Source organism: Callorhinchus milii, unplaced genomic scaffold, assembly GCF_018977255.1.
Source record: "Callorhinchus milii isolate IMCB2004 unplaced genomic scaffold, IMCB_Cmil_1.0 Scaffold25, whole genome shotgun sequence".
In the NCBI taxonomy this organism is placed as follows: Eukaryota; Metazoa; Chordata; class Chondrichthyes; order Chimaeriformes; family Callorhinchidae; genus Callorhinchus; species Callorhinchus milii.
The window spans coordinates 2,481,789-2,506,145 of record NW_024704766.1 but is presented as its reverse complement, the minus strand read 5'-3'; the positions used below and the strand labels follow the sequence as shown (position 1 = coordinate 2,506,145).

At 47.1% G+C, this 24,357-nt stretch overlaps 2 protein-coding genes across 3 annotated transcripts in view; one reads left to right on the top strand and one right to left on the bottom strand.

Moving 5' to 3' along the window:
• LOC103180299 (CXADR-like membrane protein) overlaps positions 1-13,021 on the bottom strand; it is a 23,834-nt gene extending 10,813 nt beyond the window's left edge. Inside the window, exon 1 of the mRNA XM_007896072.2 lies at positions 12,659-13,021. Coding sequence (XP_007894263.1) covers positions 12,659-12,701 — 43 coding nt within the window. The 5' untranslated portion in view covers positions 12,702-13,021. The remainder of the gene's footprint in view (positions 1-12,658) is intronic.
• LOC103180297 lies at positions 10,564-24,357 on the top strand. 2 transcript variants are annotated; one of them, XR_006085767.1, is made up of 4 exons: positions 10,564-10,614; positions 14,554-14,684; positions 17,590-17,779; positions 22,329-24,357. XR_006085767.1 is itself a non-coding variant. In XM_042343950.1 (4 exons), the coding sequence occupies exons 1-4, from the start codon at positions 14,045-14,047 to the stop codon at positions 22,411-22,413; spliced, it is 504 nt and encodes a 167-aa protein (XP_042199884.1). In that variant the 5' UTR covers positions 13,891-14,044; the 3' UTR covers positions 22,414-24,357. The 2 variants fall into 2 exon arrangements, 1 of the variants encoding a protein (XP_042199884.1); XM_042343950.1 differs by lacking the exon at positions 10,564-10,614 and adding an exon at positions 13,891-14,144 and having other exon boundaries at positions 17,592-17,779.

Sequence of the window (24,357 nt, the reverse complement as noted above, 5' to 3'; positions counted from 1 at the left end):
ACATACAGTGCTGAGTATACAAGTTCTTCTAAGACCTTTATTCTCCCAGTTCTCATTATCACTCGAGATGGCAGAATAATGTCACTGACTCATAGAAAGTGTCAAAATAATACAATAATAAGTTATATTAAACATTGTCTGTTCACTCAAATACCTGTTATACCTCCAGCCTCTAATACTTTACAGACTTGCCATAACGACAGTGCCAAAAATGTTATTGTTGCCTTCGCCCATTAAGTTTCATACTGTTACTATACATGGTCACCATGTGAAATACACTGGAGTGTGGACTACATACACAGACTGTTAAGTGGTTGTAAATTCAGACAAGAAGTATACAGGCTTGACATTTACAAAACTCCAGAACAGAAACAACTCGCATTCCGTCGGTCAAATCTGACGAACCTCAAGAAAACAATGTGATGCTGTTCAGATAAACAGAAAGCAGTCTCTCCAAAATTGGTTCCTGAAGCAGTCCTTTGGAGCTTCATGAAGTAACTCAAAACTCTGCATGTTTAATATCAGCAGCGCTTCCTCTGCACAGCGTACACGTCCAGTGCACTGGAAGTAACGTCGCCAGCATTAATAATCCCTCCAAAACCCAAAACAATAATAAATTGGTCATTTTCAATCTACGACTGTTTGTGGGACATTGCTGCGCGCAATTGGCTGCCGCGTTCGCCCACAAATATACAGTCAATTCATTTTACAGTGTGTTCTGTGAAGCGCTTTGGGACGTCCTCCTGACGTGAAAAGCGCTATATCAAATGCAAGGATTATTATTATTATTATTATCATTTCCTGGGCATAGGAAGTCACTTGAAGTCACCTGGCGGCCTTGAAGTGAGCCATTCTATCGCACCTGGTTTATAATCCAGCCACTGAGGCATGTGGCTGAGCCGACCATGCTCTAACATGCGAACCAGCCAGTGTATAAACAATATGAAAATAGTGATCTTTTCGTTATCTGCTTAGAGTTGGGACAGATAGTGAGAAGATCAACGTTTTTAATTAATGTCGACTCTGTTGCCATTTGGAACTTTGCCCTTGTACGTAGAAACTAAACAAATTGAAGTAGAACTTGCTTTAAACACAGTTACACACTAGATAATTTATATTAAAAGAAGACTGGTGAAGGTCAGACTAAATCGGTGAAAAACAGTTAATCAAGGGTATGCGAACAACATAATATACTGTATTAAATTGCTGTTATAACACTTCCAACAACAATAATAAGCCTTGCGTTTAATACAGCCTTATCGTGTCACGAGACATCTCAAAGCGGTATACTGTAAACAGCGACTGTGTATTTTGTGGGTGAAACGTGGCAGTCAGTTTGCGATCAGTGACTTCCCAACAAACAGCCATGGAGTAAGCGAATTTTGCACTGAATTTTATTGCACTCATTTTGTTTTAAGAAAAACTCGATCTCAAACCCCAGGCACAAGCATTCCGCACCAACTTGGCAGGTTTTGATGTATAAAATTTGATTTTCTACTTGGGTGGGCCAGGTGTCTTTCATTGTGAAATCTAATTACTGAACTTCTTGACTGCTGAGGTTTGTTATGTCCAGGGCACTCGCTGATTGAAATAATAAATAACCAACATCTGTGGATATTGCTGAGGCCAAAAGAATGTTCAACAGGCACAGATCATCGTGACTTGCTGAGTAAAAGTAGAGAAGAGAAATGCACAAACAAATATCTTGTGCAGTAAATTTTGCGAAAAAGTGCAGCACAGCGCAATAACTATCTTATGCTGTGATGTTTTCAATAGGGTTCAAATACTAGTAATCAATCTAACTAACTAGTAACGACTGTTCTCTTATTTTACAGCACACCCCACGGATCCTTTTTCTTTCCAATTAGAGAAAGTGTAAAATATGCAGCGGAACAAACTGTTGGAAAACACAGTTCCATCTGTCAAGGAACATCTGTGTCAGATTGTAGTCGTACTTGCTTAACAAAACACTATGTGACAGCCCTTTTAAATCTTGAGTACTTTTAAATTTTAAATGCAACAAATTGCATTTCTCCACCTTAACGGATCTGTCCTTGCTCGATTTCAATCTTTCTCTTTCTCATCGACTACCATTTGTTTCCACCAAAGGCTTCTCCTCCGGCCCTCGTACTGTCTGTCACGTGCTGCGTTCCTCAGGGCTCTGGCCTCGGTCCCCTCCTCTTTAACATTTACATTGCTCCTGCTTGGTAATGTCACCCTCAGGTACGGGCTTAACTTCCACACGCATGCAGATGACACCCATCTCGATCTCTCTGCCTCCACCCTGGACTCTTAAGACCACCGATGTCCTGGCAGATTATCTGTCAGACATCAAGTTCTGGATGAGAGCCAACTTTCTCCAGCTGAACGTTGACAAGACCATGACCCTCCTGCTTGGCTCCAATCAGCACCTCGTCAACTCAGATGCTGACAGCATCATGTTCACGGATCCACTCTGCACCTCACGGAGCCAGTATGAAACCTTGGTGTCCTGTTCGACCCTCAGCTGTCCTTCAAACCCCAATCCATGCCATGACCTATTCTGCCTTCTCCCACCTCTGCAAAATTGCCCGCCTCCGCCATTGTCTCTCCCCAAGGCCACCAAGAACCTCATTCACACATTCATCACATCCAGGCTCGACTACGCAAACTCCCTGCTCGCCGGACTCCCCACCTCTTTCCTCCCCAAGCTGTAGATTATCCAGAACTCTGCAGCTCATCTCCTCTCCCATACCAAGCATCCCCATCCTCAACCGGTTCCACTGGCTCCCCATTCCCCAGTGGATCAATTTTAAAATCCTCATCCTCACTTTAAAGCCCTCCATAGGGATCCCCGGCATCAGTCATTACCGATGCTAGCGATATTTAGCCAACTACACCAACTCTGCTCGCTAGACTTCCCAACTCTTACTTCCATAAGCTCCGACCATTCAGAACTTTGCAGCTCATGTCCTCTCCTGCAATAGGCTCCACAAGTCTATCACCACATCCTTGCCTTCTCCACTGGATCGCGTTCAAGATCCTCATTCCCTTTTAAATCCCTACCTGTGAAATCCCACTCTCTCCACTCAGCAGAGTGCCTGCTTCATATCTCCCACTTTGCCTACACCATCATTGGGAGTCGGACCTTCAGCCTTTTACCCCTTCTCTCTAGAACTCCATCCTGGAGTCCTAAGGGTCATCCCTTCCCTCACCTCCTTCAAGGTCCAGATCAAGACCTTCTTTGACCACTCCTTTGGTCAACTTCCCATCCCAACACCTCTTGGCTCCTCCTGAATCGAACCTCCAGCCCGGGTGCAAACTCTTGACTGTCCAGCAGCTTTGAATGGCCTCCTGACATGAAAAGCGCAATATGAATGCAATTTGTTGTTTTATCCAGACTGAAAGTTGGTGGCTAGTTGGAAGGTTCCAATAACTTTCTTCTGTCTTAATCCAACAGTTGGCTCTTTTGCTTGAGAATGACTTTTATTTAAACAAAGAAGCTGTCTCTGGCTGACTACAGTAAACTATAAAAAAAAGAATATTGTAAACAAAATTATTTAAAAATAGAAAAGAGCACTACCTAGGATAAAAGTCATGTGGCGTGCCTTTTCCCGTTCCAGAAGCAATGAACTGAATAGAATAGCCACAGCCATTGCTTACAACACTGGTCATCGATCATCACAGGACTGATTTTACCCCCTCCTCTGTGGGCATCCATATGGCAAGTAACATAAGCAAACAATGCAGTTGTCATTTTTCTAAAACAGTCAAAAAATTTATTGAAAGCTGTAGTCTCTGAGATTAGCGTATTTCATTAGCTGACAATACCTGTTAACCTAATACGCATTATGAATTGTTAGTTTGCTGATGTCCGATTATATATTCGCTGAGGATTACATAAACTGATAAAAAGTGTCAGCACAAATACCACAAAAAAAAGCATCATTATAATCCAGTTTGTTTTTTTAGTGAAGCAGATGCTCTATTTACATTTGTGATCAACAATCAAACATGTTGTAATTCATTCAGTAACAATGTTGACTAAATATCTTAAATAAAAAGAGATTTAAAGTAAGCAAATGTCTGTTCCAAAATATTTAGTTTACCGCCATCGACTGACAAAGAATGTCAGTGCTTTGAAAGCCATATATATTAAACTACTGTGTAAACACTGAATTAATCATTAAAACTGTTGAACAGAAAGATAGCTTAGTTGAAATAAAAGGACATTCCTTTTTTATGCGACCAGGAACATAGTGGATACCTTGAACATCATATACTCACTTTGTTGGAGAACGATAATCAGTATGTAAACAATAATGGGGAGAGGCAGAGTTTGTATTTTACACGAGATTGCCAGCTGAGATGTACAAGTACTTTTTTTTCCCCACAGCAGGAACGTTTCAAAATCAAACTGACTGAGAATAGGATGTAAATCTTAAGACCCCACTGCAAGTAAAATGTCTTAAAAATTGAACTCAATCTGAATTAGGTCAGCATTCTATGAAACCAGCACTGTTAGGCTGATTTCTGCAATTGCAAAAATAGTGACAGCAACCCAAATTAACAGGTTTGTGACAATTTTATATTCTTTGAGGATCAATTTTATTACAAATGTAAGGTTCAATATTCCAGTAGACAAAATATTCTGAGAGTTAATCACAGATTATTGTGCTGATTCAGTTGCGCTGAGATATTCTGGGGAGACACACATATTTCAAACGGCATCATCCAGCAAGTGGAAAGTGGGGCAGTCAATCGCGACCTGGCCTGCAAGCCGGATCTGCTGTTTCCTTCTGATTTTATTCTCTCAGGTTGTGCCTCCCTCCGCTCTGACCTGCATCATCGAGCCCTAACATTCGTGTTGATCTCTCAATAGCATTGAACAGCAAGTAAAACTGCCAAAATATATGTTTCATGGGGTCATTAAGGAGACATGTGTAAGATTGGCTTAGTGGTGGTACTGAGTCAGGAAGTTGTGGGTTCAAATCGCATGCCAGGACTTGAACGTAATAGTCCAAGCTGACATTCAAACACAGTGCTGGGGGGCAGGATGATGCATTGTCGGAGGTGCGGTCCTTCGGATGAGATGTTAAACCGAGGTACTGTCCGCCTGTTTAGGTGGATGTTAAAGATCCCATGGCACTATACGAAAAGGGAAGTGAGTTTCACATGGTATCTGGCCAACAATTCGCCAAATTAAATTGGCCACTCACTCCATGGCTGTTTGTGGGACAATTGTGCTGCCACATTTCCCTACAAACAAATCCTGATTTGTAGGCAAAAACAGGATAATTAATGACAATCGCTAGTTTACAATAAATCCTATTGAGACATCCTCCCAATCTGAAAGGCGGTATGTCAAATGCAAGGATTATTATAATGAAACACGGATGAAACAGATTTGATTCAATACAGAACACAGTCAAGTTTAAAGCCAGTGAATTCCACTTGAAAAATAACTAAACAAACATTGAGAAAACCTGTACCTTGATATAAGAGTTAGTAAAACACAACAGGGGAAGTAAAAGCATTGAGACAATTTTATTCAAAGATTCATTTTACTGTTCACAAATTCTTCAATACTTCTGCACTGTATTCACTGCAAATTATGTCTGTTTTCATTTTGCCTACAGCAGAAATTATTTATAATGAAGCCCCTCAAATGCAGCTGTGCCAACAAACACAGCTGCAAAAAATATGAAGAACGCCCAAAGTAGTTGGCCATAATTTCAAGCAAAACCATATCTTACTCATAAGTCTTCAAAAAAAAATTCCCATTTGAAAAGCAGATGGAAACAATATTCTTAGTGATGTCTCATCCAATTAAAATCTTACTGAAAGGATCTTTTTCACAAATCTTACCGGTTATAGTAGTGTTCATAAAATAACTGAACGGTAATGAAAAGCCCATCTTTCAACTTCCAGAAAAACTGAATAATATTATCTGACCTTTAATAGTGTGACATGGAATTAGGTGGTAGAGGGTATTTGAATGCCGTTTTTTTTCACCGATGAGATCAGGGTTTGAATATAATAATAATCATTACATTTGATATAGCGCTTATCACATCATTGAGATGTCTCAAGCGCTTCACACGTTTTCTTTGCTAATTTTTTGAAGGCACTGATTCTTCCTGAGGGTTCCTCAGGTATGGACAGCCCATTGGTACCAAAGTTGCGATTCTTCATGCATAAAATTAAACTGTGAATGGCAACAGGTCATTCCACCATAGAGCAACAAATTTGAGCCCGATCCTGGTATATCTAAATGAGCACTTTCCAGCAAGGATCAATTGATAATAATCAGGAATGCTAATTCTGGCTACTTTTGCTCTTCCCTAGACAGGAATTTGTAAATCAATCTGAATCGTCCTCACTGTTGCTGTGATAAAGATTACTTAGGTATCTAAGTAAAGCACTTACTATCTTGGTTTACAGGTGATACACCAGATGGCAGCCAATGTCACCATGAGACACCTCTATGACAGAGGAGGAGAAAAGAGAAGAAAACTGAGAAAATGACTCAGTGTTAAAACAAAATTAAATTTTTTAAAATATCTCCATGTTAGCAAGGAACCATAAATATGGATTTTGTTCAACTGACCCTTTTTTAAAATCTTTGCTTGACACTACTCCCAATTCTGCATAGCTGATTACATAGCAGAATTCCCTTTGCGTTTTCTTTTTAAATATTTCCTTATGTTCTTCACGTGCAAACTATTTCTGGAATGCCAATAACCATATCTATAATCCTCAATCCAAGATCTGTTAAAGTTTAGGGTCACTGAAGGTGGAAATATGTTTCTAATTGACTAAAATGTTCTCGTCTCTAAACAGTCTGCACTGAACTTGCGATGGTATTTAAACATTAAATGTTTTATTCACATATGGTCCAGTGTTTAAACAAATAATTAACTATTAATCTTGGGTGATGCCAAGGAGTAGAATATGTTTATTAAAATTTGTTGAGACAATATCTACTCTAAGAGCTGGATAACTCCTTCAGAAACGTTCGCTGGTCTATTGTGCAATACAGTACAGTTTATACTTTGGCTTCCTAGATACTCAAAAGGCCCACTTTCAATTGAAATTGGATGTCAAAGCGTATTGAAACATTGTTATTTAGCACTGCAATACATCTCTGCAGACCCAGATTGGAATTTACTGCAGGGGAAGTCAGCAACGACTTATTTTTACTGGCAAGTACTATAATTGGGGTTACATTAAGTTCAAGCAGTCTTAATCTGACCCAGGAGCATATTCTGTGACTAACACGTGAATAACTCTTAAAAATCTACACTTATTAATCACTTTGAGGCCTAAGAATTAAGACAATGCGTCTTACAATTGATCTGTGAGTCCAGATCATATACATATACAAGGAATAGGAGGGATCCCAGCACAGATCCCGGAGGAACCCCGCTTAATACCTCTCCCCAATTTGACCTAGCTTCCCTAACAAAGACGCTTCCTTCCCTTCAGCCAATTCTGATTCCATGTCCGTGTCTTGCCCTCGATACACCCAGTGACCAGTTTGTGAAGGAGTCTTTCAGGTGGTATTTTGTCAAAAGCCTTTTAGAATGCTAGATATACTTTATCAGATGGCATCCCAAAGTCAATTTAGGCTGTCGTTGCCTCATGAGATTGATCAGACAAGACCTCTTTCTGAACCCATGTTAGGCTTAGTTGGTAACACTCTTGTCTTCGAATCAGTAGGTCTACCCCCTCCTCGCTCCCTCCCTTCCCTCCCCTCACCTGACCATTTCCCCCCAATGCTCGGGTCCTGACCCAACTGTCCAGCGCCTTGGGACGTCCTCCCGACGTGAAAGGCGCTCTATAAGTGGAATCTGTTGTTGTTATGAGCTCAACCCCATGTCTGGGTCTTTGAGTTCATCATCTAGGCTAATGACCCGACAAAGCACTGCAACGGCAGGCGCTGTACTTGCGACGAGATATTAAACTCGGGTCCCATCTACCTGTCCAAGATGGGCATTACAAATTCTAAAAGTGTTCTACTAGGTGTTCTAAAAGAAAAAAATTTCTGCCCAATAATCGCCCAGATAAAAAAAAAATCGTTTTGTCACTTTTAGGGCTGTTTGGGACATTGCTGAAATAGTCCCTAGACAATACAGAAAACTTTGAAGAGCTTGGGAGACGTTTCAATGTGATAAGATTATTATTACACAAGGGAAATAGGATGAACCAAGGAACTAGTGGCATATTGTGTGCCTGATATCAATTTTAAGGAAACTGCTTCAGATCATAAGAATCACAAATCATTGTGGAATATTTAGAAGAAGAATGAAGAGGCAGAGAGAGCCCTCGTCACAGACAATGTTGTTGGTGACTTTCACCAGGGCGGTATCGGTCAGCACTGTAGGTTGGGAATGAAATCAGGTTGAGGAGGAGTGCTACGAAAGGAAAGAACGAAGCGATTTGTTCCAGTATCTTCGGCAGATTGGTGATCGGTCGTAGTTAGGGAACAAGGATGGGTCAGGACGTTTTTTTAAGATGCCAGTATGATTGTGCCAGTATACAAAGGTGAGTAAGTAAAAAAAAAAGGTAAACAGGAAGAATCATGAAGAATCTACTGGTCGGTGAGTTGGTATCTAGAGGGCATAAATTTAAGATAATTACCAAAAAAAGGGAAAGGTTAGGATTTTTTTTTACCCAGAGTTATTTGCCAACATGTACCAAAAATGGTGGTTCCCAAGGAATCATTACTGGCTTTTAAAAGGCAATTAAACAAATATTTATAAAAAGGAAAATATAGAGATTATGGGGAAGGGACGGTACAAAGATAATAACTATCCATTTATAGTCTATTTCTGTGCTGTAAGATTCTATTGATTCAAATTATTTTCCACCCTTTGCGATTGGTGGATTCTTATTTTGTACTATGGAATAGGTGTACACTTATTGATTTAGCATCAAGGTCAGCGTCCAAAGGCAGGGCCAAATTATTTGCGGAGGAATGTCCACAAAAAACTGGCCCGACCTGAAAAACTGATACTTACGTGCAAATAATGGGACAAAATCCCACGCAATGATTAACGTGATTCGGGAGAGCACAGCAGAAGTTCAACTTTTACAGTGAGTAATGATGGAACCGACGTTCAATGGTGGTCTGGCCAAAAGAACATTACCTCAGACGATTGAGATTAGACAATTGTGCTGGATAGTTGGGAGTCAAACACCCACGTATTACGAACACGAAGGGCCAGATGTCCTCCAAATGTGCAATAGATTCACATTGTTTCGTTAAGAAAAAATCTATCCCCCCAGCCCGCTGGAAGCCCCCCTCCCAAAACTCCCTACGCCTTTCAAGCCTTCGGTCACTAACCCCAACCGCACCCGCCCTACCTACCTACCCCACCAGCCCCCGCCCGCCCGGGTCTCGTTCGCCAATTCATGTTAAGCGCTTCCAGATGTTCCCCTCGAGGACGCTTGCCACCGAACAAGTCGTCGTGTAAGGTTTTCCCGCAGCATGCGCTGGTGGAAAAAAAAAATGCCCTGGCTCTTCAGCTCAGTTATTTATTGGGGGGGGGGGGCGGCGGTGGCGGGGTGGGTGGGGGGGAATTAGCCTCGCAAGCGAGAGGACCCGGGTTCGATTCCAAGGCGGTGCCGAAACCTTAGGCAAGTTTCCTTACTCCGCGCACACACACACACACGCACGCGCGCGCCTCTGGGGGGTGGGGGGGGGTTCGGGGGGGTGGGGGGGGGTTACAAAAAAAATAGTGACCATTCGGTGGCTTCAATCCGCGAGACCGTTTTGCGCGCGGGGAGGCCGCGTTGCGCCCGGCGGCCACTGGACTTGTGCGGCGCGCCCTGCGAAGCGCTTCCAGGCGTCTCGACGACGCGGTGGGAGGGGTGGGGTGGTGGGGAGGGGGTGGTGGGGGCGAGGGTGGGCTGGGGGGGCGGTGGGGGGCGCGGGGGTCCAAGGCAAGGGTGGCGATCATCTCATCCCTCTCTCTCCCCTTTGACCCTCGGGCAGCCTCGGATTATTATTATTATTAATAACATCACTGAGCATTGGAGGACTCCCCCCCACACAGACAAACACACCCCTCCCCCCCACCCACAACCCCCCCCCACAGACACCCCCCTCCCCCCTCACACGCCCCCTCCTCTTAGGCTCAACACAGGGGGGGTGGGGGGGTGTTGGGGAGGAATTGGTCGTGAGAGAAGCTTTTTTTTTCGAGAACCTTCTGCCCACCGATCGCCTCCTCGCGCCGGAACCGTTGGTGGTGGTGGTGGGGGGGGCGCGGGGGGTGATGGGATGGGGGGGGGGGGGAGCGGGTCACGTGCCGCCGGGTCAGGTCAGTTCGAGCGCGAAGCGACGTCGTCCGTCCGTCACCGTCAGTGTCAGTCACTCCGTCGAGGCTGTCTCTTCCCCCCCCCCCCCCCCATCTCCCCCCCACTCTCCCCATCTCCCCCCCACTCTCCCCCATCTCCCCCCCACTCTCCCCATCTCCCCCCCCTCCCCCCATCTCCCCCCCACTCTCCTCGCGTTCTCCAGGTGATAAAAGACTCGGTTCGCGTCGTGTTCAAAAGGCTCTTGAAGACCCCCCCCCCCCCCCCCCCCCCGCCATCCACTCCCGCCCGGGGGGAGGAGACGGGGAAACGGAGGTAAGCGCTTCAGTCCCGTAATCTTCTGAAGAGGATCATCATTTTCGACACATTCCTTCAACCCTCTCCCACACAACCCCGCTCCACCCCAGGACCCCCCCCACCACCCCAGGACCCCCGCCCCCCCACACCCCCCCGCTCCACCCCAGGACCCCCCGCTCCACCCCAGGACCCCCCCCACCACCCCCGCTCCCCCCCCCACACAACCCCGCTCCACCCCCACCCCCCCGGACCCACCCCCACACCCCACCCCAGTACCCCCCGCGCCCCCCCCACACCCCAGGACCCCCCCCCCCACCACCCCCCTACACCCCAGAACCCCCTCCCACACCAGGACCCCCACACCCCAGGACCCCCCCTCCCACACCAGGACCCCCACACCCCAGGACCCCCCTCCCACACCAGGACCCCCACACCCCAGGACCCCCCTCCCACACCAGGACCCCCCCCCCACACCAGGACCCCCACACCCCAGGACCCCCCTCCCACACCAGGACCCCCACACCCCAGGACCCCCACACCCCAGGAACCCCCCCCCACACCCCAGGACCCCCCCCCCACACCCCAGGACCCCCTCCACCCCAGGACCCCCCCTCCCACCCCCACACCACTTTATTCCCCCCCCAAAGAAACTCGAGGCACAATAATGAATACATCGCGGCGGCGGCTCAGACACACACTGACACACGCGCCGAGGTCAAGGGCTTTGCTGCTCTGCTCAACCCAGTGACAACAGCAGCGTTGACAATTCCTCTCTCCCCCCCGGGGGGGGTGGGGGTCAAACCCGACACACAACACAACCCCCCCCCCCACACACAACACACACACACACACACACACACACAGGGCAAATGTCATCGTCCCCCAGTTATCATTCACATCAATCTCCCTGGGGGATGATGGGGTGGGGGGGTGGGTTGGGGGGGGGGGCACCTTGTCTTTAAGACGTGTCTAAACGTATCTATAATAATAAGAAACAATTCCGTTTTTTTTTATATGAAAAATAATTAATTTTAATCAAAAAAAATCTCTTCGCATTCTCTTTCTCTCCCCCCCCCCCCCCTCCCCCCCCCCACCTCAAGTCAGTCTGGAAACTGTTAAGAAAACAACACACACACTCACTCACTCACTCACACATCTGTTTCCAATTTGGGTCGAGTTACATGGACTTTTTTGTGTGGGGGGGAGAGAGAACAATGCTGGTTTTTGTTCAATAAGTTTTGCCAGTAGGGGAGGTGGGTGGGGTGGGGGGGTTGCTGCTGGTAATGGTGGGCGGGGGGGTCTTTCTTTTATAACGCCCCCTCCACAACTACAAAAAAAAACATGTTCTTCTGCACGATTTCCTCACCATACAAAATGCTCATCGATTCACGTTGTCAACGTTGAGTTTGCAGTGTTTTTAACAGTGAAATCTTGCCGGGGGGGGGGGTGGGGGGGTAGGAAGGGTTGGGGGTGTGGAGTAGGGGGGGGGGGTTGTGGTGGTGGTGGTAGGAACGGTTGTTGGGGGGTTTTACGAAACGAAAACGATTTTTGTTAAAAAAAAAGCAGCAGCAAAAAAAAACGAAAACCCCGACAATAAATTAATAAATTGCAGAAAAACGGTACAGGTCGAAAAGCCAGAATCGTCCCAAGAAATATATTTCAGGAAATGAACCCCAAATTCCTAATCCTCTTAAACTCGCACATTGCATATCCACCCCCCCCCCCCCCCACACACACACACACACCCACCCACCCACTGGATCCCAGGTACTTATTTATGTATTTATTCATTTATTTCCACGAAGGTTTTTCTTTTAAAAAAAATGTAATTTGATTTAAAGTCCGTTTAATTCATCTCACTCACACACATTCATTAAAACTCCAGACCTTATTCGTTTCGGGATTTTTTTTAAAAAAAACACACACAAAACACACAAAAACATGATATATATACCTATATATATACATATATATATATAAAACAACCCCCCACCACCACCACCACCCAAAAAAAAAGGAGTGAATTGGCATTAAAACTCAAGTGATTTCCAAATCCACTCACCCAACACCAGCACAAAAGTAACGACAAACGACGACCAGTTCATGGTGACTTAAAATTCGACACTAATCCACCACCGACTTCTCTTTTCTTCTTTTTTTTTCCGTGAGGCACTTTTTCTTGGAAGCTGCTGCTCTCCCCCCCCCCCCCCCTCCCCACCACACACACACCCCCCGCCTCCTGGGTTGGTGGGACTGGAATGCCGGGACAGACCTGAACACATCAAAAAACGTTAGCAGAAGAGGAATGCCATTGTGAAATATTTACATCATCCCAACGCCAACATTGGAACATGCCCTCTATTCCACCGACGGTCCAGTCGTGCAGTCGACATGGCCAGACCCAAAGCAAACCAGTCTCGGGATTGCTTTCGCTCGAGTTTTGGTTGAGTTGAGTGACAGGTCTGTGTGACTGATTGCAGTGCTTCTCTCTTTTTTTTTCTCTCCAAGGGAAGCGATGATGATGGTTTGTGTGTGTGTGTGTGTGTGTCAGGAGGGTGGGGGAGTGAGGGTTGGGGGGGGTGACATTACACACATTTTCCTGTCTGGAAATTGTTGAACGCAAGTCTTCGCCACAAGTCTGTTTTAAGTATAGAGTGTCCTTCTCTTTCAAACCGACATCAGGATAAAGTTTGCTGACTTGGAGAGACGTGGATAATTTCTGCTTGCTCAATCCTCACTTCGAAAGGCGACATGAGAATTTCACTTTGTTCGGACATTTTTAGGATTTAATGAGATGACTGCCACGAAAAATTGGCCAAAGGGACAAATCTGCTCATCTTTTCTTTTCGCTTTAAGCCAATCCAAATAAAACTTTGCTGCAAATCCATGTCATTGTCGACTGTAAAGTGTTCATTATTACAGAAGGCTATTTTTTCGCATTTATTGACAATTATCAAGTGTGCAGTTTTCTTCAGGGATGGCTCCAGAGCATCAGTACCGCTTGTGTCACAAACTGTCAAGTGTAGACGAGTTCCACCCTACTGTCTTGCTGAACTCGGACACTTGTACGGAAGATATTAACACTACAGGATTGAGATCCTTCTTAAAAAGACATCACAATTCCAATCTAATTCAGTTCACAGAAAGGAAGGAGCAAGGCTTTGGAGGTGAGGACGAGGATTTTGAACTCTATCCTTTGGGGGATGCGGAGCCAGTGGAGCTGGGCGAGGACGGGGGTGATAGGGCCATGGACCCTGATGCGGGAGAGGACATGAGCTGCAGAGTTCTGAGTGAGGGGAGGGATAGTGGCAGAAGTGGGCAATGTTGCGGAGGTGAGGCCAAGCAGAATGGATCATGGCACGGAAGTGCGGTGTACAGGACAGTCGAGGGTACAAAAGAACACAAGGATTGGCTCGGTGAGCTGGAGAACCGTGAACAGCATCCACGAATGGTGATGCTCTCAGCGCCTGACAAGACAATTCATCAGGACACCAGTGGTCCTGGAGTTAAGGAGATGGAGTTGGGTGTCATCCGCATGCGTGTGGAAGGTAACTCCATACTGGACTGTAGATATCTCTGCCCTCTCCACATCCCCCGATACCGCTGCCTATCAAATATCTATTTGCCTTTTGAAATTTTCAGTTAGTTCGTCTTCCACTGCCCTCTGGTGGAGTGAATACCGCACTTACCACCACCGTGAGAAATGCTACTTCTTGATTTTTATGTTCCAGCCCCATCCTGATAAACACCAACAGTAATAATAATCCTGGCATTTGATAAAGCCCCTTATCGCGTCGTTGAGACGTCTCAAAGCGCTTCACAGAATGCACTGTAGAGTCGATTGGCTGTATATTTTGTGGGCAAAACGTAGCGGCCGATTGCGCACAGCAGAGTGCCACAAACAGTCGTGGGTTGAGTGACCAAATTATGATGTTTTTGATGGGATTTTTACCCCAGAAAATAGATTCACCAACTGGGTAAACAGACCTGTGGAGTACGGAAACTTTCCTAAAGTGTGGAACAAGGAAAGCTGCCTGTATCTATCGTATCCCAGAGCTGCGATCGATTGCGAATCTTCCCACTTGCTGGTGAGTATTAGCCCACAGAGTATTTTATGTTATTTAAACAGCTTAAAAAATGCATTTTACTTTTACAGTTCGGCTCCCGAATTTGTTCCCTATAAATCAGCGTCTCCACTCCAGATTGCTCTGCTGCGAGAAGCAAGATCTGAATCAACAGTTGGTCAAAATTTGGTTCAGTTTGTAACCATCTTTCTTTTCCGGGGACCTGTGCATTGCAGGAAGTACCGTTGCAGGGTCTGGGCATCGGGACCAAGTATCTACCCAGTTTCCTCTGGATAATAATCCCTCCAAAACAAAAAAAAAACGATAATAAATTGCTCATTTTTCAATCTACGAAATCTGGGCTCACTGAGAGGACAGGTCAGTCGGAGTTAGCAGGTCACAGAGGTAGGAAGGAGCGAAGCCACGGAGAGCTTTGAATGCGAGGCTGAGGATTTTGAATCCTATCCTCTGGAGGGGAGGGATGGGGATATAATATTAATAATAATAATACTTGCACTCGATAAAGCGCTTTTCACGTCTTCTCGACATCTCAAAGCGCTTCACAGAATAGACCGTAAAGTGAATTGACCGTACAATTTGTGGGCGAAACGGGGGGGTGGGGTGGGGGAGGATCCAAGGGAAGGACTAAATTGGTTTGGGAAAGTGGTTTGGGTGCAGTTCACGTTTCAACCCCCCCCCCCCCCAGGAATCGTCGTCTTCAAAGCCCCGAAGCGTGTTAAAAGTTTAAACGGTTTGGGATGTTCAACCTGTCCGAGGTGGGTCCGAGCACTGGCGAGCGCGCACCGTGGAGAGAGAGGGAGGGAGAGAGAGAGAGGGGGTGGGGGGTGTGGGCGACGTTGCCGGATCGGGCGTTTTCCAGCCCGTTCGGACGGGTTCGTCCCGCGTCGTGCCGTTCGCGCGGCAATCGGTCCGCCATCGTGGAGTCCTGTAGCTCAGTGGTTAGAGCACTCGCTTTGCAAGCGAGAGACCTGAGTTCAATTCCAGGCAGAGGGCGAAACCTCGGGCAAGTTTCCTTACTCCACACAGAGCCTAATAATATTCCCTCCAAAACCCAAAACAATAATAAATTGGTCATTTTCAATCTACGACTGTTTGTGGGACATTGCTGTGCGCCAATTGGCTGCCGCGTTCGCCCACAAATATACAGTCAATTCACTTTGCAGTGTGTTCTGTGAAGCGCTTTGGGACGTCCTCCCGACGTGAAGAGCGCTATATCAAATATTATTATTATTATTATCGTTGTTTCTTCTCGAAACTTGAAACCCGCGAAAGAAAAAAAAACCAACACATCACACTTTTTTTCTGCCCCCGGTTTCGAAAAGCACCGGTTTCAATCGGCCGCTCCGCGCCGCTCGCCGCCCGTACTCTCTCGGGCTAAAAGTATACGTGAAATAAAAAAAAACACACAGCCTCGGGCTAAAAATATCTATAAAATAAAAAGCGTAGTGTTGGGCTGAAAATAAATGTAACCCCCCCCCCCCCCCCCCACCTCCCCGTATTGGGCTACTTTGGAGGCTCGTATTTAGGCGGCTTTGGGCTATAAACGTACAGTCTTTGAATCTTTCGTGCCCCCCCCCACCACCCCACCGGAGATGGGGGGGAGGGGGGGAGAGAGAGGGGATGGGGGGGGGAGAGGAGATGGGGAGGGAGAGTGGATGAGGAGGAGGAGAGGAAATGTGGGGGGACGAGTGGATGTGGATGTGGGGGGGGGGGAAGAGAGGAAAAGGGGGGGAGAGAGAGAGGAAATTGGGGAGGGGGGAGTGGGTGTGGGGGGGGAGAGGAAATGGGGGGGGAGTGGGTGTGGGGGGGGAGAGGAAATGGGGGGAAAGTGGGGGTGGGGGGAGAGGAAATGGGGGGAAGGGGGAGTGGGTGTGGGGGGGAGAGGAAATGGGGGGAGTGGGTGTGGGGGGGAGAGAGGAAATGGGGGGAGTGGGTGTGGGGGGGAGAGGAAATGGGGGGAGTGGGTGTGGGGGGAGAGAGGAAATGGGGGAGTGGGTGTGGGGGGAGAGGAATGGGGGAGTGGGTGTGGGGGGGAGAGAGGAAATGGGGGGAGTGGGTGTGGGGGGAGAGGAAATGGGGGAGTGGGTGTGGGGGGGAGAGGAAATGGGGGGAGTGGGTGTGGGGGAGAAGGGAGGGGGTGTGGGAGTGGGGGAGAGGAAATGGGGGGGGAGTGGGGGTGGGGGAGAGGAAATGGGGGGAAGGGGGAGTGGGTGGGGGGGGAGAGGAAATGGGGGAGTGGGTGTGGGGGGAGAGAGGAAATGGGGGGAGTGGGTGTGGGGGGAGAGAGGAAATGGGGGAGTGGGTGTGGGGGAGAGAGGAAATGGGGGAGTGGGTGTGGGGGGGAGAGGAAATGGGGGGAGTGGGTGTGGGGGGGAGAGAGGAAATGGGGGGAGTGGGTGTGGGGGGGAGAGGAAATGGGGGGAGTGGGTGTGGGGGGGGAGAGAGGAAATGGGGGGAGTGGGTGTGGGGGGAGAAGGGAGGGGGTGTGGGGAGTGGGGGAGAGAGGAAATGGGGGGGGAGTGGGGGAGGGGCGCGCGTAACGTTCCCGCAGCCCCTGACGCGCGCGGCATCACCACCACCACCGCCGCCGCCATCACCGCCTCCTGAACGTTGGCCTCTCTCTCTCTCTCTCTCTCTGTGTGTGTCGCGCTCTCTCTCTCTCTCTCTCTCTGTCTCTCCGGGTTTCCCCCCCTTCCCCGCGGGGGCGGGCGGGTGGGGGGAGAGAGAGAGAGATGGTGGGACATCGGTCACGAGCGCTCGCGCGGTGTGTGGTGCGTTTCTTTTAAAAAAAAACCGACATTATCATCATTTTAATTTCTCTCTCTCTGAGTGTGTTGTTGTTGTTGTTGTTGTGTGTTGTTGTTGTTGTCTCTCTCTCTCTCTATATATATATATTATTATTATATAGAGAGAGAGAGAGGGAGAGGGAGGGAGGGAGAGGCCATGGCGTTCGCCAACCCCGGGCACCTCATCCCGCAGCTGAAGCTGGAGGACGCGGCCGAGGACAACTTGTTCAAGAACATGTCGCTCCGCTCCCTGCAGCAGGTCCAGCACCCGAGGAGCAAAGCCCCGTCCCCGGCCGGACCCCGACACCCCGGGTAAGGTGGGGGGGGGGCCCACACACCGAGTGTGTAGTGTGTGGGTCTGTGTCTGTGTCTGGGGGGGTTACCGGGAGTGATGTTGTTGTTGTTGTTGTTCGGTGTTTGCCATCGTGTCCCCGGGGTTTTTGGCGTCAAACACAAAAAGCAAAAAAAATGATATATGTGTATATATATATATATATGATATAGATATAACGGCAACCGATGACGACCGGTTTCAATGTCTGTCTCTCTGTCTCTCTCCCTCCACACACCCACACACTCCCACACCCCACACACACACTCCCCCCCCCCCCCCCCCCCCCCCCCCCCCACACACACTCCCACACACACACTCCCCCCCCCACACACACACACACTCCCACACACACTCCCACACCCCACACACACACTCCCCCCCCACACACACACACACTCCCACACACACACTCCCCCCTCCCCACACACACACACACTCCCCCACACACACTCCCCCCCCCACACACACACACTCCCACACACACCCCCCCCCCACACACACTCCCCCCCCCCCCCACACACACTCCCCCCCCACACACCACACACCCCCCCCCCACACACACTCCCCCCCCCCACACACACTCCCACACACACACACACTCCCTCTCTCCCCAACACACTCCCACACACACACACACACTCCCCCCCACACACACACTCCCCTCCCACACACACACACTCCCACACACACACACACACCCCCCCCCCCCCCCCCCGCCCTCCCCACACACACACAATCCCCCCCCTCCCCCACAAACACACACTCCCCCCCCCCACACACACTCCCACACACACACTCCCCCCTCCCCACACACACTCCCCCCCCTCACTCCCCCCCCCAATAACGACAACAACAACAAAAAAGAGACGACTGTTTTATTTATTCATCTGTATATTTATTTATATGTACATATATATGTGCACGTGTGTGTGTGTATTATATATATATTTTTAAAAACAAGTATTGGTGCAGGAACCCCCCCCCCCCCCGGTTTACCCCGTTCCTGACGGTATTTGGTTCGCCAGGTTTTTCGATGCGTTTGGGTTTGTTTAGTGTGTGTGTTTTTTTTTTGGGGGGGGGGTGTGGTTGTGTGTGGGGGGGACACACGAAGAAGAAGGCGCTAAAACCGTCTCGTCTGCTCAGGTTTTTCATTTTAGAAACGGTTTTGATGTGTCAAGTAAGTTCAGGTTGAATTGGTTGGTGAATTGGTCGGTGACGAGAGGGGTGGGGGGGGCGCGTGGGGTTTGGGGGGGGGGTGTTGTGTGTTAGTTTGGTCGGCTTGTCCTCGTCGGTGGCTTTCGTACTCGTGACGATTCGCTTCGGACCGATACGAAACGATGACGGTGCCGTTCGCGTTTATTTTGGCATCTTTCGCGTCTGGGGGGGCGTCTCGTAACTCTTCACGCGTGGGTGGGGGCGAACTGAAGAGGGCGAGGAAGAAAGGTGACCGAGAGCGCTGTCCAAGCGACGAGCCTCGAAGTGATCTAAGAGGGGGAAAGGAGGGGCGAGTTGGAAGTATTTCTGGGATGGGATGCAGATAGCGGGGCAAGGGGATGGCTGACAGCTCACCCATCAGCGGTGGGGCTTATAATAATAATAATAATAATAATCCTTGCATTTGATATAGCGCCTTATCACGTCTTCGAGACGTCTCAAAGCGCTTCACAGGCTATACTGTAAAGTGAATTGCCGGTATGTTTTGCGGCCGTACATGATAACAACAATAACAACAACAACCAGATTACATGTGTATAGCGCCTTTCACGTCGGGAGGACGTCCCAAGGCGCTGGACAGCGTACAGCATTTTAGACCCGAGCTGGGATCAGGGAGGGAGAAGGGAGGGGAGGGGAAAGGGGGGTGACCGATGGCATGGTCGAAGAGGAGGGTTTTGAGGCTATTGTAATATTATAATAGATAAAGTCTTCTATTGCATGCAATTATTATTACATACCTGTGGTATGATGTTGACGGTCTTCAAGTCAGCAGCTGCTGTTATATATTTGCAATTAATGTTCCTGTAATTCGTGATTTACATTATCTGTTGATGCAATGTTTTGTTTTCAGGCTTCCAGTAACCACCGTAGGCAAATTTCTGCATGCTTGCTTCACAGAATTGTACAGCACAGAAGGAGGCCATTTGGCCTGTCATGTGCGTGTGGGCTCTTTGAAAGAGTTACCAACTAGTCCCACTCTCTCGCTGTTACCCCATAGCCCTGCAATATTTTCCTCTTTAAGCCTCTATCCAATTCCCTTCTGAAAGCTGTTATCCACCACCTTTTCAGGTAGCACATTTCAGACGGTAACAAATCTTGCTTTGTTTCGCTATGAATCAAGCTTCTGATAAAAGCAGCACAAAAACACTCAATGGCGTATTTTACAGGGTCCTTCAGAACTCGTTCAAATAGAGCTGTTCTGGAGTCGTTTGAAATTCTTGGTGCATCATTTAGCCTGGAGTGTAATCCTAAGCATCTGCAGGAAGATTGGAACAATTCCTCCTGCATGTAGTAATAATAAGGATAGTTGGATTTGATAGTTGCACCTTTCATGTTTGGAGGATGTCTTGAAATGCTTCAGAAGAAATACTGTAAAGTGGAGTGACTGTACTTTATAGATGAACACAACAGCTAACTTGCCTGCAGCATTGACCTACACAGTAATGAGGTCATTGTTGGTCAGGACACTGGGAAAAACTCTTTGAGTCGTGCCAACAACAACATGCATATGTATATAGCACTTTTCACATCGGGAGGACGTCCCAAGGTGCTGAACAGTGAAGGGTTTACACCCAAGCTGCGGGCTGAAGTCGAGAGGGATGGAGGGCAAGGGGATGGGGGTGGAGGGTAAGGGGACAGTGGTGGGAAGATGACTGAGGCACGGTCTAAGAGGAAGGTCTTGAGATGGGCCTTGGAGGAGGCAAGGGAGGGGGCGAGGCGGAGGGACTCTGGGATTGACAGGAAGGGTGGGAATGTGGATAAGAGAGGAGGTTCGCTCCCAGGGATCCCAACCGGTGAGCTTTGTGGTGGAATGGGGCAATTAGGGTGGCTGCTGTTGGACTGCCAACAGCAGTTGGAGGATTCCTAGGCTGGAACAGAAGGAAGCTGTGGGGCTATCCAAGAGTGGAGGCGGGGGGAGGGTGATGAGAGAGAAGAAGCAAGCAAGAGTAATGGAGGATAAGGGACAGGAGAGGGGCATTTGGGGAAATGGCAGCTTAGGTCAGGGGCAGTAAGCCAAACACGCATCCGAGACGAGGAGCGGGCGATCAGAGCCAGCAGGGTCACGATCAACCTACTAGCATGGGCAGGCCGAGGAGAGCAGCGCAGGGGAGTGAGAGAGCCTAAAGCGAGCGCAGGAAACAGCACATTATACAAACAGCAACAATTTAATTTACGGTTAATTGACTTAGCACCTCCTTCCCACTCTGCACTGAATTCCTACACTCTCCAAATTCAGTGGCAGTGTTTTCTCTGCCAGTATTTTCTATGTTAATTTGGATGAACTGCAAGTATTCAGTGTGCATTATATACCTATGCAAATGTTATGCTAATTTGTTCTTGTTTATTTTCTGTTTCCTGTTAATGAGTCGGCCTGAATCAGCGGTAGGACTGTCGCCTCTGTCGTTGTGTGTGGGTTTAAGCCTCACGTTGGAACTTGGCATGAAATAGTCCAAGCCCTATCTGAGAAACATACACAGGGCACACGAGCAATATTTTTGCGTTTCCTTTCCGGAAACATAACAACGTTCACTGCACGCCTTTTTCACGTCGGAAGGAAGTCTCAAATGCTCGACATTGTCTGCTGGGCACGTGAGCTGGGGTGGGAGCCGAGGGATGGGCAGGTGAAAATATGACTGAAAGTGCGCTCAAAGATCTTGATGAGGGTCTTGACGTGACTTGAAAGAGGAGATGCAGGGAGCGAGTCGGAGGAACTCGGGGATCGAAGCTCCCAGGGAGGCCGCGGTGGGATAGAAATGGTGGTGGGGGGGGGGGAGGTGAAGTATTAAGAGGAGTTTCTCTCTGGGGAAAGAGGGAGTTTTCTGCGAGGAAACTGTACGGCACATCGTTCGGTATCTGTACTCGTTATTTGTAGTCTAATATAAATAATTTGTCACCGTTTCAAGACTGAAGTGTTAAAGACCCACTGCAAATTGTGCTTCAGCTGCCTTTGTGTTTTTAAGGTTGCTATGGACACAACACTCAAATGATTTTATTTAGGGGAGTGGGGGGGAGGTGGGGGTGTGTAAGTGGGATCTCCTTGGAGCAGAACTGCACAATTCCTACAAAAGATTAACCTGTGTAATTGGTATTTGGTTCTTTCTATGAAAAGATTTGCTTTTGCACTTTAACAATACTGTGTTGGTTAAAATAGATTACAAATTATCTCAAGGGGAACCGTCACTGAAACACACTTCTTAGGGTGTAAAAACCTGAAATCTTTATCAGGTGTGTTTATACACAATACGAAAGGGGTATTTTTTTTAAAAAAAGGAGAAAGGCAGTGTACTAAGAATTGCTGAAATCTTTTTCTAGTGAAGATCGTGCTCTAAATTGGAACAATTGCAGCATTGGACAAACAAAGGCCGTTTCGTCAGAAATACCCCCAGCATTGAGTTGAAAGGAAGAATGGAAACCTGGAAGGAGTACATCTTAATCTTTGCCACTGGGTGGAAATCTATGTTGTCAATCATAGCTTTACTCCCATTAATTAGAAAACTGTCACATTAAATAGTATTGCTTGTGTTTGAACTGACAAAATTGGTCGGTGTTCGATGGTAGATATTGTTGCATAGGCAGAATTTGGGATTGTACAGCTCTGAAATGACTGTTAGGTGGCAGTGCTGTCTCCCATCATTTTCAATTTGGGGTTAAAATCATTTGAATTTCAAAGTGAGTATTTTTTAAATTGCAAGTTCTAGCTACTGAAACGATTTAGTAATAATAATCCTTGCATTTGGTATAGCGCCTTATCATGTCTTCAAGAGGTCTCAAAGCTCTTCACAGAATATACTGTAAATATACGGTATACTTTGTGGGCAAATCACCCACAAAATATAGTGCACGAAAACACTACTAAGATTGGGTTGGGAAGTAATTTGAATGACTCGTATTGTGCCAGATTAAAATTTTGGAATAGATTGAGGATTAAGCTTCACTTAAAAGCAATATTTTTTTTTTTAAAAATTGAATGCTGTTTGAAAATGTTCCACTGCCACCAGTCCTGACCTGCAATGAAATATTCATGTCGGATTACAGTTAGTGCAGTTCGGCACTGAGATCTGGTTACAACTTTTTATGTCTGGGATACTTTCCCAGTTAGCACCGAATACATGTTAGCAGCATTGTTTGGTCAGCCTGATGTCTGTACACGCGGAAACCCATTACCATGTTTAAGAGTATCCGAACTATACTTCGACTCCAAAAAAAAATAGGGTTTTAACTCTCAGGATTAAACAGGAGACGGGCGATGAATTTGTTCATCTTATGTTCTTCCAAAACCTGCTGACGAGTCAGGCTGGCTAATCCATCTGGTTTGTACTGCAGGCCTGCCTGGCTCAGGATCCAGACTATCAAGATTACCACAGAAGGTGATTCCATTGCCAAGTGTAGGATTGAACCCTCACTAGGTGGTTGGCATATGCCAGGAATTCCCTTCAGGCTTCTTGGTAAATAGCACAACTCAGCTTGAAATGCGCGAGAACAATGCACTGTTCTCCTCATCAATCCGACTCATCCTTACCCCATTAAGTGATGGTTTCACCCGTTGGAAGTGTGCAGCGTCACTAAAGCACCAATGATACCATTCAAAAACTATTCATCAATAATCGAAATAAAATGACTCTTCAGATAATCAAATAACAACCTGCTTTGAAAAATGTGGCCAAAGAGGAACAAACACAAACAGAATTGATGGTGGCTCAGCTATTCTAATAATGGATTAAATAACTGCTTAATGTCCACTGCCATTAATTCAACTAAGCATTGTTTTTTTAGATTGCTCCGATTCAAACCGTGTATGTTCTTATAGCTATATATTAGCATAACCTGGACTACACTCGGTTATGCTTCACCAGTACCCTAACATTTTTAGGGTTTCCTAAACATCGGCTCTTGCCAACCTGTCTTAATACTCTCTGGAATTAGATAATCGGGGTATGTCCCCTAGGAAGAGAGAAAAACTTTCCGGGCACAGGAAAAACTTCATTTATAGACTTTTGTATGTGAACTCTGTTTGCTTTGAATACTCTTAAGCATGATGCATGTTTCAGACACTTGTCTACCTGAAACAAATCTTCAAAATACATGAAATGCAAAGTGTGCTAACGTCCCTAATAGATGTATGAAAAAATGTAAGCTTTATATTTCAGCTTGATGGTTCATATTTCAAAATGAACACGGTTCTGCATGCAGCTTTACATATTTTACTGCATATGAAAAATGTTTGCATAAATGTTTGGTTAAACGTGATGCAGCAAATGCGATATCATATTTTAATTAGTATTGGATGCATTTGTTTTTCGTACATTTTTGTTTCTTTTCCAATAAAAGGTAATTTACCCTT